At 41.4% G+C, this 13233-nt stretch overlaps 1 protein-coding gene across 2 annotated transcripts in view; it reads left to right on the top strand.

Moving 5' to 3' along the window:
- The window catches only part of LOC141297361 (ADP-ribosylhydrolase ARH1-like), a 115966-nt gene extending 110688 nt beyond the window's left edge, over positions 1 to 5278 (top strand). For both annotated transcript variants that reach the window (XM_073827778.1, XM_073827777.1), the window contains 2 exons: positions 3309 to 3523; positions 4780 to 5278. In XM_073827778.1, coding sequence (XP_073683879.1) covers positions 3309 to 3523; positions 4780 to 4928 — 364 coding nt within the window. In that variant the 3' untranslated portion in view covers positions 4929 to 5278. The remainder of the gene's footprint in view (positions 1 to 3308; positions 3524 to 4779) is intronic.
- The last annotated feature ends 7955 nt before the right edge of the window (positions 5279 to 13233 follow it).

Here is a 13233-nt window from a genome sequence, read left to right as displayed (position 1 = left end):
GCCAAGATGGCCGCCAAGCCTGATTCCCCGGCCAAGATGGCTCCGTCCAGCCTCCCAGAGTCTCCGCTGGTTCCGCCCGGCCTCCCAGAGTCTCCGCTGGTGCCGCCCGGCCTCCCAGAGTCTCCGCTGGTGCCGCCCGGCCTCCCAGAGTCTCCGCTGGTGCCGCCCGGCCTCCCAGAGTCTCAGCTGGTTCCGCCCGGCCTCCCAGAGTCACCGCTGGTTCCGCCCGGCCTCCCAGAGTCTCCGCTGGTTCCGCCCGGCCTCCCAGAGTCTCCGCTGGTTCCGCCCGGCCTCCCAGAGCCTCCGCTGGTTCCGCCCGGCCTTCCAGAGCCTCCGCTGGTTCCGCCCAGCCTTCCAGAGCCTCCGCTGGTTCCACCCAGCCTTCCAGAGCCTATGCTGGTTCCGCCCAGCCGTCCAGAGCCTATGCTGGTTCCGCCCAGCCTTCCTGAGACTCCTGTCTTCCCTGTTCTGGCCACGGAGGCCATGTATGGACTGTCTAATTTCCCACCCACCCTCTCTACTGCTCCAGTCCCACCACCTCTGTCTCCTGACAGTCCCTCGGCTCACCTTCAACCCACCTTTGGTGCAGAGGAGTTACCGTGGGTCTGCCATTCTCCATCTGTGTCCTGGCTGGAGGATCCCTCACCATCGCCTCCAGCCTCAGAGTCCTGGACTCTGCCTCGGCCCTCCGACCCTGCGGCTCCACCCCGGCTCTCTGCTCCCTCGTCTCCGCTGTCGGCCGTCGGTCCACCAGCTCCACCGGGCTCTATCGTCCCTCCGGCTCCGCCCTGGTCGGTCGTCGCCCCACCTTCGCCTCTGGACTCTACTCCTCCGGCTGCGCCTCGTCGCTCCGTCCTACCGGCTCTGTGGACCTTCTCCCTCCCGCGGGCACAGCCTCGGTCCTCTGTCGCTCCGGCTCCGCCGTGTACCTCCGGACCTCCATCTCCGCCTTGGTCGCCAGAGCCTTGGGTTCCGCCTTGGCCCTCCGGATCCTCTGTGTCGCCCAGGACCATCGACTCTCCGGTTCCGCCTCGGGCTCCACCGGCTCCACCTCCGTCGGTCGGCCCCATGGAGGAGCCAACCCTTCCTCCACCATGGCTTCTCCCTCCGCCGGTCCCGCCTCAGTCCATAGCTCCATTACCCCCACATGGACCTGGCCCTCCATCCCTCCCCCTGTTCCGCCTCTGCTCCACCACCCTCCGGTTTCATTATGTGGTTAGAGCGTCTGGAAGCCGCTCCTTGGGGGGGTCTCTGTCATGAATTGAGTCGTCCTGTCATCATAAACTCTTGCACTACACATCATGGACTTCATTCCCCACAAGCCACTGCACTAATCACTGCATTCACCTGCTCCTTGTTTCTCACTGCACTGATTACCGCTGACACCTGCACCTCATTTCTAGGACTGCATTTAAGCCACTCTCACACTCAGCTTCTTCGCGAAGTCTTGTATTGCCCCGGCTGCATTTCTGAGCGTTTCTTCCCGTGTTTGTTTTCCCGTGTTTGATTCCTGGACTCCCTCCCGTGTTTGATTCTCGCTGCCAGCCCCGACCTTTCTGCCTGTGTTTTGACTACGATTTCTGCCTGCCCCTGTGTGTTTGTTTTGTTTTGCCTTATCTAATAAATGCTGCGAATGGATCTGCTCGTCTCCGACCGTCCCTGTTACAACTATACACATCAACCACTTACACAGGCACAGAAAGGCATACTGTAAACATCAGTGATCAGTATTCAACAGTCTAATTGACAGTGGTACTGTATAAAAGAGTTCCTAAATCTGTTCTGCTTACACCGGGGGATTCTATACCTTCTTCCAGAGGGTAATAGTTCATAACAGGGATAGAGTACATGAGATGGGTCACTTAGGATCCTTTTTGCCTCATTCAATTTACATTGCTCGTACAGATTCTGAATACCGGGATAGTCTTACAGTCCTATCATTTTCATAGCAGCGCGAACAATGTACAGTATCTTTGATTTGGATTTTACAGAAAGATGTAAAAAAAAAAAAAAATAAACATACTTGATAACACTCTCTAATAAAGTCTGATGAAAGAGATACATACAAAGTTCTAGCATGAAACTCTAAATTGTGCAGTTTGACAGTGTTGGGCGATATGCTCAGTTTTCATATCGTCCTATCGCCAGCCTGTGAGATCGCCGATACACGATACTATCGTGCTAATTTATTTAATTATCTATGTACTAAATTCCTTATTCGTTTTGTAAGGGTAGTCTTGTTATTGGGCATGTGAGTTGTGCGTGTACAGAGCACTGACGGTATTTCCGACGGAGAGGTTCCAGTTTACTTTGTTTCATTCTTTGCTCTCCGCTATCTTCATTGAGTGATAAATGTGCGTGCATGAATGTAAATTAATTTATCTTTCTTTACCCGCCATATTGCGATAATGTTATCACTGTATGTCTGATTTTTGTCATCAGTTCATGTTGTAGTTTAGTTCATATAGAATGTGGAGAAGCAATGCACGTGTAATTCACATGCATATGTTTAGCGCCATTATATCACATCGTAATTCTAATTAACGCAAGTTGTTTCTGAGGTGAATGTTTATGTTTACTATATACAGATGGATGCTGATATGTCGTATATGTTTATTTCAGCCTAAACCACATCTTACTACCCCTGTTATCCTAATGACTGTGCAATGCGTTGTTGCAATTTCATGATTTTTGTAAAATAACTTCTGTTTTGCTTTTGAAACTCAGTTTCAGGTTTCAGTTTACTATGTTGTAGGCTCATTTACTGATAATAAACAATTGATAATAAATAATAGTTATGATAATAAAAAATATAATAATATTGGGCTTGTTTTGGGCTTGTTTTTGAAATTGCGGTTTGCTTATTTAGCTTGCAAGAGTTGGCAACACTGCTTACCAGACACTAAGGGGAAACACACCTCTCAGCAGCAGAACATAATTCTCCAAAAGTTTTCAGTCTTTCTCATAATATAAGTGATTGTTGTGAAATTGAGACCATTTTCTAAAATGCACTGAGACAAAACATGAAATAATGGATTTTTCAAATATTCAATCTGTTATTATTATTTGAAAAATACACTGTTCGAATTTTGCTATATGTTGCTTTGCTCCCCACAAATGTAAGGAATACATGATAAGTTCCAAGCATGCAAACTAAAAGTAAACGCACTGGGTGGCGCTATTTATAATGCATTTGTAAATAGATTATTAGTCATTTATGAACAGCTTTTTAAACCCACTTACAAATGGAACCTTATTGTAAAGTTTTACCCATTTTTCATCTCTCCATTCTCTTCTTATCTTCCAAGGTATTTAGATCTAAGAGGATTGTCTCTGGGGAATGAACCAGTTACTTGGCCTGACCTGTATGGGCCAGCAGAACGAGATGAGACCTATAAGAGCTTCAGTCTTTCAGGTTGGGCTGGTCGAAGTGGTCATGATGCTCCAATGATCGCCCTGGATGCCCTCTTAGGAGCAGGCTCAGACTGGGAGGAACTCATGAGTCGAGCAGGATTTCATGGAGGTCATCTTACTAGAGATTAGAATGAACTATTTTAGTACAGTTTGTAGTAAAAAAAAAATAGGGCTGGGATAAACTATACATCTCGACATGTAGGTGTAAGTGTGGAAATAATATGAATACTTGCAATAATGACACTGTACGTAATATTAAACGTGACTGACTGAAAGGGAACATTTTGGATATGTATGTAACCCTCGTTCCCTGAAGACATTACGTTTCTCTTGTCACAACCTTGAACTGTGCTGAATGCATAGGATGGGTCCCGGCTCCTCAGGACAAACCTGAATGAGTGGATGCATGCCACCATCGTATATACCCATATGTATGGGGAGTGGCTTGGTATGCAAATTCCAGTTGCCAATGTTCATTGGCCTTTTCTTCTAATGCTCAGAGGTGATGCTGGCTCCCAAGTGAGACCCCTAACGTCAGTCAACGTAATGTCTACGTTCCTTCCTTCAGGGAACGAGGGTTACATACATTACCAATTATTCAACGAGCCTCGCTTCATCACAGTACAATAGATAACTCTTCATATGTTTGTAGTCACATCACGAATTTTGTTTAATGTTGCCTAGAAACAATGGGTGGCTTAACTTCCCCACAGCTCTTCCCTATATATTAACATTTAAATTAGTTTTTTCATGTAATTCACTTATTAACAATATGTTTATATTTTAAAAAGACCTGCTTGCAATTAAATCTGTTATTCATTTTGTAATTACATCTATAATTATTAGGGCTGCCCAATTATGGTAAACTGATAATTACAAATATTTTGCTCAGAATTTAATTTAATCAGAATAACTGCACTTTCAGATAAATACAAATCAAGAGAATGTCGGCTCATATGCATGGCTTAATTTAAGGGCACCTATTATGCAAAATTCAGTTTTACATGTTGTTTAAACATGATACAATAATGATACATTAATGTCTGTTAATATCGTCAATATCTCTGGTTAAAACTAGCCAACGCTAACCTAAATAGCTAACTATTAAAGTGTTAAATAGCTAAATAACTAACCGCTTACCGATAGGTCAAACAAAGACACATAATAGCAAAAGTTGTGTTTTGCAACAAAGATTTATCCATCCATCTATCCATCCATTTTCCACATCACTTAATCCTGTGCAGGTTAAATGCAACATACAATAAACAAAGTTCAACCTCAATGTACTGCAACAATTTTTAAAAATATACATACACACTATTAATTTCTGTTGGACTAAGCCTGTCCATACTTTTCTCTTTACAGGAGATAGTGACAGCACTGCAGTGATTGCTTGCTGCTGCTGGGGTCTACTGTATGGAATGGACGGAGTCCCCCAGTGTAACTATAGAAACCTGGAGTACAGGGGCCGACTGGAGAGTGTGGCACAAAAGCTGTATGCTCTTTCTCACTGAGAAATTATGAAAATAAATTTAGTGTCACTATGCTGTTAGTAAATTTTTGTCACTATGCTGAATGTTTTAGATTAGTGAAAATGATTTTTCAAGTCACACCCTTGAAATGTGTTCACACTAACAGAAATTAAATTGCTAGAGGTTGCCAATGTCACTTGTGGGTGTTCTGCCCTCATGTCACCTTAAAAGACGCACAGTCAAAAATCAAAAATAATTACTTCGAGTTGTTCTGTTGTTGCAAATTACAATCCATCTGAATTCTCATTTAAATCTAATGTTAAATGTATATGTACATGTATATTAAAATAATAAAAAGAAACAAATAAATACATAAAAACATTTTGGATGAATTTGTTTGACTTCCCAGTTTTGAGCTTGTTTTGAAAAATACTGTGAAAAAATTATCAGAAATGAATGATCTTAAACATGCAACTGGAAATTTAAAACAGTATTTGTTGGTTTTATTTTTTCCCTCAAGGTGAAGTTGAAAGGTAAACAAAAAATAATGATAATTTATTCCCTAAGTTATTTTTATTACTGTTACAGTTTTTCTGAATTGCTAAAACACATTTCTTGAAACTATCACTCATTTTCTCAAAACACAATTCCAGATGTTCAAACTAAATTCACAGAACACCTGACTCTTCTGGCAAAATCAAACAATCGCTTCAAAACCATTTTACCTGTACACAAAATCAAACAAAGCTTTCAAATCATACACACATTAGTCAATACTATATGCACTACAGATAATTCATTAGACAAAAAATGGAGAACACAGTGTCCAGTGCATGTAATTTACTGAATGTTTACTGTATATAGTAATTATTTTGTAAGAAAAAAGATATATAAACACACACTCAAAACACATACACATACTTGAAAAAAATCACATCTAAGTTTGGTGAATATATAAAAAAAGGAAAGATATTACTATATACAGTATATCATCTTACTATCCATCATCTTGTACAAAAGGATCAAGTCTTAGAGCTAGACCAGAGCCAGAGGACTTCAACTACATCAGCAAACAGCATCTTCCATTCTTCTCCAACTCTTTGTTCTGTTTCTGTCATTCCATGCACAAGAACATTGTCTATTACAGTAGCTCTAATTTTATCTGAAAAGATTGTTTTTGGTTTTGGTTTTGCTCTTCCTCATCCTCCTCTTCCACCACCTTGTATTCACACTCTTCTGTACCTCTCAGATTGACGGATGCACCCGTGCCATCTGTGCACTTTGAACTGGCTTGTGTTTTGTATATTTTAATATTTAGAAACAAGTGTGAAGAATTTTGAATTATTGTGTGTAAATGATGACAGCTGTGTTGCAGTTGTGCTTAACTTTTGCTTTCTTGTGTTTAGGGTTTTGCATCACAAGTTCATCACAGAGCAAATTATGTCTTAGTGAGTGAGAATGTGTTTAGAGTTTTGCATGAGAGTGCATGAGATCTGCAAACAGTGTCTAAACTGCCTAAAGTGGTTCAAGGTTTTGCAGAAAGAGTGATTTATTTGACAAATTGGTTTACTATTCAGAATTTGGTTCAGAGAATGGGGTTTAGTGTTTTAGCAAATGTGAAAAAATTTAATACACACAGACTGAAGTAATTTAAGTCTTTGGTTCTTTTAATTGTGATGATTTGGCTCACATTTAACAAAAAAACACCAATTCACTATCTCAACAAATTAAAATATGGTGACATACCAATCAGCTAATCAACTCAAAACACCTCCAAAGGTTTCCTGAGCCTTCAAAATGGTCTCTCAGTTTGGTTCACAATGCTACACAATCATGGGGAAGACTGACCGTTCTCCAGAAGACAATCATTGACGCCCTTCACAAGGAGGGTAAGCCACAAACTTTCATTGCCAAAGAAGCTGGCTGTTCACAGAGTGCTGTATCCAAGCATGTTAACAGAAAGTTGAGTGGAAGGAAAAAGAGTGGAAGAAAAAGATGCACAAACAACCGAGAGAACCGCAGCCTTGAGAGGCTTGTCAAGCAAAATCGATTCAAGAATTTGGGTGAACTTCACAAGGAATTGACTGAGGCTGGGGTCAAGGCATCAAGAGCCACCACACACAGACGTGTCAAGGAATTTGGCTACAGTTGTCGTATTCCTCTTGTTAAGCCACTCCTGAACCACAGACAACATCAGAGGCGTCTTACCTGGGCTAAGGAGAAGAAGAAATCTTTTCAGATGAGAGCAAGTTTTGTATTTCATTTGGAAACCAAGGTCCTAGAGTCTGGAGGAAGGATGGAGCAGCTTATAGCCCAAGTTGCTTGAAGTCCAGTGTTATGTTTCCACAGTCTGAGATGATTTGGGGTGCAATGTCATCTGCTGGTGTTGGTCTACTGTGTTGGTCACCGCACCCGTTTACCAAGAAATTTTAGAGCACTTCATGCTTTCTTCTGCTGATCAGCTTTTAAAAGTTGCTGATTTCATTTTCCAGCAAGATTTGGCACCTGCCCACACTTCCAAATGTTGGTTAAATGATCATGGTATCGGTGTGCTTGACTGGCCAGCAAACTCACCAGACCTGGACCCCATAGAGAAGTGGTATTGTCAAGAGGAAAATGAGAAGCAAGAGACCAAAAAATGCAGATGAGCTGAAGGCCACTGTCAAAGAAACCTGGGCTTCCATACCACCTCAGCAGTGCCACAGACTGATCAACTCCATGCCATGCCAAATTGATGTGGTAATTAAAGCAAAAGGAGCCCCTACCAAGTACTGAGTACATATACCATAAATGAACATACTTTCCAGAAGGCCAACAATTCACAACAACCTAAAATCATAACAACATCTGGTGTATTTGCAGACAAATGTTAAAAAGGTTTTAGAGTTACTATTAAGACACTGAAATATAGATGATTTTACACAAGAATGTTTGTATGTTTTCACTAAAGGTAGTAAATGCTTTAGCATATCTTTCACTCTATGGTCCACTATTCTATCATGGCGCGCTATGTACATTCCCTTGTAAGCATGACAGCCATTCAAGATATGTGGCAATGTTTCAGTAATCTGTTCTGTAGTGTGATGCAAACAATAAGGAACCTGAGTTGTAGGAAACCAGATAGAAAGGTTGAGTCTAGTAGGAAGAACTTTTACTCTGGCTTTTACTGTAAAAAAACATGTACACACTACACACACACACATATATATATGTGTGTGTATTTTTCCCTTTTTTTGGACATATTCACCAAACTTAGGTGTGATTTCTTACGAGTCTGTGTATGTGTTTTGAGTGTGTGTTTATGTATCTTTTTTCTTGCAAAATAATTACTATACACAGTAAACATTCTTTTTTGTAACATGACATGCACTGGACACTGTGTTCTCCATTTTTTGATGTAGTATTTAATGAATGATCTGTAGTGTGTATAGTATTGACTAATGTGTGTATGATTTGAAAGCTTTGTTTGATTTTAAATACAGGTGAAATGATTTTGAAGTGATTGTTTGATTTTGCCAGAAGTGTCAGGGGTTCTGTGAATTTAGTTTGAACATTTGGATTTGTATTTAAGGCTTAAAGGGGTCATCCAGTGCCACATGCACTTTTACAAGCTGTTTGAACTGAAATGTGTGTTAGGAGTGTGTGTGCACAACCACCCTAGAATGACAAAGATCCGCCCAGTAGTTTTTTTTTTATTTAGTAAAATAATTTTCCCCTTCTCATATCGAGCCGTTTTCAGATGCCTGTCCTTGTGGCGTTGTGGATGGTAGACAGTAGTGTTTTAGCATAGACCCGCCTCGAGTGAGAAGTAAACTGTCAGCCATTGTTTCGACGGTGGAGCAGAATGTCACCTAAGCGGGTGTGGAGTACAGTTGATGGGTGTAACAGTAAACACAGCAGTCATAATTTACTACCAACATCTGAGCCACTGAGGACACAGTGGCTGAATTTTATTTTTGAAGGGAATGTGCCGCCGATCTACTTAAATAGGTTTATGTTTACGCAAATCATTTCTCACCATTATATGAGAAGCTGCTGCTGAAAAATGGATCTGTATCAACTATTCGTATTCCTGTCTCATCTTCACCAGAAGAAGTGAGTGTAATTTCTTTTTCTATGAATCTTTGCTAATCGCCTTTTCTAATAATGTGCTAAAGTTAGCATGTTTCACGATGAATGAAAAGTGTAACTTACACTCTCAGAGAACATGGTTATGTCATTTTCTCTATGTAAATCCGTCTCAATATAATTCATAACTGCACGTTTATAATGAACAATGCGTTAAGGTGACTGTCTATTTACAAACTGTGTAAGTTTTCGTAAAACTACATTAAGCTTAGCTTTGTAACGCTACATGATTAAAAACGGTGTCTGTTAATGATTATGAAGTCATGTACAATTATTTTAAATCGATTTGGATCAGTTATAACTGCATTAAGAATGGTAACTTTAACGCAATGTCTGCAAAACAGTGTTTACAGCCAGCAACTGCATACGAGTAAAGATAACACTCACATTTATGTATTTCAATATTACGACGGGGTAAGTTATGTTAATCGATCACTTATTTGCTCTTGTTCAGTCAGCTATACCTCAGTAAACACAACGCGTTTGTATCTCTATCAGTACACTATCCTGCCAGTACATACAAAAATATATATCAAAGTGACATTAAGTTTACTAACCATTCAGAAACGCCTTGTTTAAGCCGAACTTCTTCGCGGGTGTCATCTTGTTCCGGCTCCAACTCGCACGGATGTGTTTTCAAAGCCTCGCGAAACCATTATTTCCCCAAATAAACACTCAACTGTTGTCTAGGCAACACCCCATGTGCATTGTAATGACATGCCCCACAGAACTGAGGGGCAGGGTGAGCAGAGGTTCATATGATTTAAAGGGCCAGGTACTGATATCGCTTGCTGAGAACAGAGCCATTTTTTACCAGGTAAAATTTGTGTTTTTTTACACTACCATTGAGAATTTTTAATCAAAGTATATTACAAACTTTTCATTAGGACTCTAAAGCATCATATTAACTTGTGGAAAATGTGATGGTTTAAAAAAAAAGTGATCAAAGATTCAGAAAAACTGTAACAGAGTAGAATAATCATGGCTGATAGTAATACATGCAAATGTAAAAGAAGACCAAACTGGACACAAGAACAGCTGTTACTTCTTGCCCAACTTGTTTATGAAAACAAGGATATAATAAACGGAAAGTTGGAGTTGAGATAACCTCCAAAAACAAACAAAACAAAAAAAATATGTGTGGGAAAACATGTGTGTGCAAATAAATGCAGCTTGTTTCTAAAATGTTTACACTCTGAGGCAGATTGCCGGTGCTCTGACAGCATTGTCCTTGTCTCAGCCAGTTATTGGAGTCAGGCTTGTGCACAATTTAGAATTTCAGAATTGGCCACCATTCAATTCATGAGCTGGAATTTGAATTGAATTGACTCCGCCCCACAGGAAGTTGAATTTGAATTGGAGTTGGAATGACAGGAAGTGGAATTAAATTCATGGCAATTCAAAGACATTCCACACAGTCATACAACAGAAAGAATGTGTTGAATCTCACATACAATTACATAAATTTTGTAATTTAATAGCATAATTTCATTACACATAACTAGTCACTCCTCAACCCTGCATACATTTTGTTCCAACATATAGATAATGATCAAATTCTTGAAATAAATTACTCCACTTAGTTTTGTTCAAAATGTTATTTTCATTTCAAAGTAATCAAATGTAGAGAATTTTGGTTAGCTCAAAGAATTTAAGATGATCAATATATGTGTGTATATGCATGAGACTGTTCCTCTCATCACATATACACTGCAAACTCCACCAGGTCTTACGACCAATGAATAGGATGAAATGAGTTATTTAAAACATACATTTCAGTCAGGGAAAGTAGTTTAACTCACAGGAAATCGTGTATAATAATCGTCATTAAATATACGCAATTTCCAGTTTCTGATCAGTAACAGTAATAACGATATCGACTGGTTTCTTTGTCCAGCAAATTATTCAGCGATACCCATTACTCTGACGTTGGCCCGTCGTCACGGCAACGCGTTTTTACTAACCAGAACGGAGTTAAAACAATTGAACAGAATAGGGCTTAAGGTAGCAATATGAGATCGAAACAGTTTAAGTGACTTTGTAATGTAAGCATTCAGCACCGAGAATCATTATATGTGAATATATGGTTGTTTATTAAACTATTCTACTTACAAACGATCGCACATAGACAAACGTACATAAAACACAAATAGACAGAGAACGCGTGAGAGAGAGAGAGTAAGAGAGAGAGAGAGAGAGAGAGAGAGAGAGTAAGAGAGAGAGAGAGACAGACAGTGAGTTTGCAAAGGGACAGGAATGAAACGGTTCTGAACATCCTGAAATCGTTTCTTTTATAAAAACGCCTTAAACGCAGCTATCTACGTTTGTAGAAAGGACGGATACTTGCAAGCTTGTTGTTGTTGTGCATTGTTCCGTTTGTGTTCAGTTCAGAAAGTCCTTTCCAGTTCCTTGAGAGTATCGCAGGCCTCATCATCTCCTCCGCTAGGTGAGACCCCCCCCCCCCCCCCATGGATCTGGGGGGAGGTGCGGGTGACGTGTCTTTGTGTCCCGAAGGCAAGAGCAAGCGGAGTGAGAGAGATGAGGGAAGGTTTATAAACCTGTAGGTCGTTCACGCCCACAGTTGGACCTTGACCAATCCGGTTGATCTGAGTTTTGGAGGGAAGATTGAAAGTCTTTGTCTCTCACAATGGGGTTTCGCATGTGGAAGCTGATTGGTTGTTTGGCCACAAAACTTTCAAAAGTTCAATAATACATATAAAGCAATGAGTTATTAAGATGCCACAAACATTAACATTTAGGGAATAATAAATGCTGCTCATAGACACCAAACATGATCTATGTATCTTCTCGTTTGACTGAGTGATTCTAAATGTGAGAGTCTTAGCATGCACAATAATTCACCTATTGCGGATTAATGTTTGAGGCCGACATACATAACAGAAACAACAATATAAGAAAAGGTAACACATTGATACGTGTACATTTCTATATAACTGTATGTTGGACTGTATGTCTGAATAAGGAAAGTCTATCTTTCCCTGCATTTCTGGTAGGAGTCTTATCTTGATGGTGGGGGGATGAGCTGGATAGTGAACAAAGGACTGGCTCATAGCACATAGGTGTTAATCATGGGGGAGAAGTCATTTAAGGAATATAACTAGTTATTTCATGTCTGATTGGCTCCATGCACTACATATCCCCTCTTTCGAACGTTGTTGTCCGTCCAACAGACAACAGCGAGCGACGTCAAAGGTGCGGAACAATCAGGCATGCACCCGGCACTCCTGGCTGGAAGAGAGAGGTGGCTCTCTGGAGGTTGGTGCTTCAAGGAGTGGCTGTGGTGCCGTGGTCGACGTTATCAGGTGTGATAATATAGACAGTGGCAAGGTATGGGTCCTCGAGCTTTGTGCAGCAGGTGTCGAGGCACTGTCACTTGTCATCCTGACCCAGGTTGGTCTGTGTCAGGTGGTTGTTATCTAGTATCTGTGGTCCCTGCAGTCTGGAATCGCTGGTTGGACTCTCACTTGTGAGAGGGCAGGTAGTTCCAGGGTTCGCAGAGAATTGTCGTAAAGATTTTGTAGTGTAAAGAAGTTTCCGATGGACCCGGTTAGGGTGCAGGAGGGCAGCAGGTGTCTGTTATCCCGCTGTTTTGCTCAAATGTCATCAGGCGTCTGATGTTGGGGGTGTCGACACTGACTTGAGCGGGTCTGAGTTGTGTTTGTAGGGGTTTTGCTGTTGGGCCTGTGGGCCCGTTGCTCCATTCAACATTGTCTGGCTGCTCCTGAGGTGTCGGCTGGTCTCATGGGATGCTTTTTCCTTTTAGGAAGTCTAATGCGGTGTTGCGTTGGGCAAGGAGTCAGAAGTTTACCTTTCAGTACTTCTCAGTGGAGTTTCATTCAAGGAGCTCTTTGTTAGCATCAGAAACTCTGTTCTGGAAAAGCAGGCGTGTCCAGCTGTCCTTGTGGGTGTCGGTTAATTTTGGTACTCGGAGACTTGCAGGTTCAGTTCATTTACCTCCTGTCTGAGGCCCTTGAGGGTGTGGGCCAAGGAGAAGACGATGCTGCTCAGCTCCTGGTTGTCCAGGCTGGATGTGAGTTGTCCATTTGTCGCGGTCCTGCTGTTCCTTTCTCTGCCATTGCAGGCCGTTGGCTGCTTTAGGCTGAAGGATGCCGTTCTCTGTACTCTGCTGAGTCTCCAGTTGGTCCTGGTGAGTGGCAGGGCTGGATGTCCGAGACACGCTGGTTCACAGTTCCTATTG

The sequence above is a fragment of the Garra rufa genome, chromosome 22 (genome assembly GCF_049309525.1).
Source record: "Garra rufa chromosome 22, GarRuf1.0, whole genome shotgun sequence".
Classification (NCBI taxonomy): domain Eukaryota; kingdom Metazoa; phylum Chordata; class Actinopteri; order Cypriniformes; family Cyprinidae; genus Garra; species Garra rufa.
Note: the sequence above shows the minus strand (reverse complement) of the source record. Positions and strands in the feature narration are given on the sequence as shown.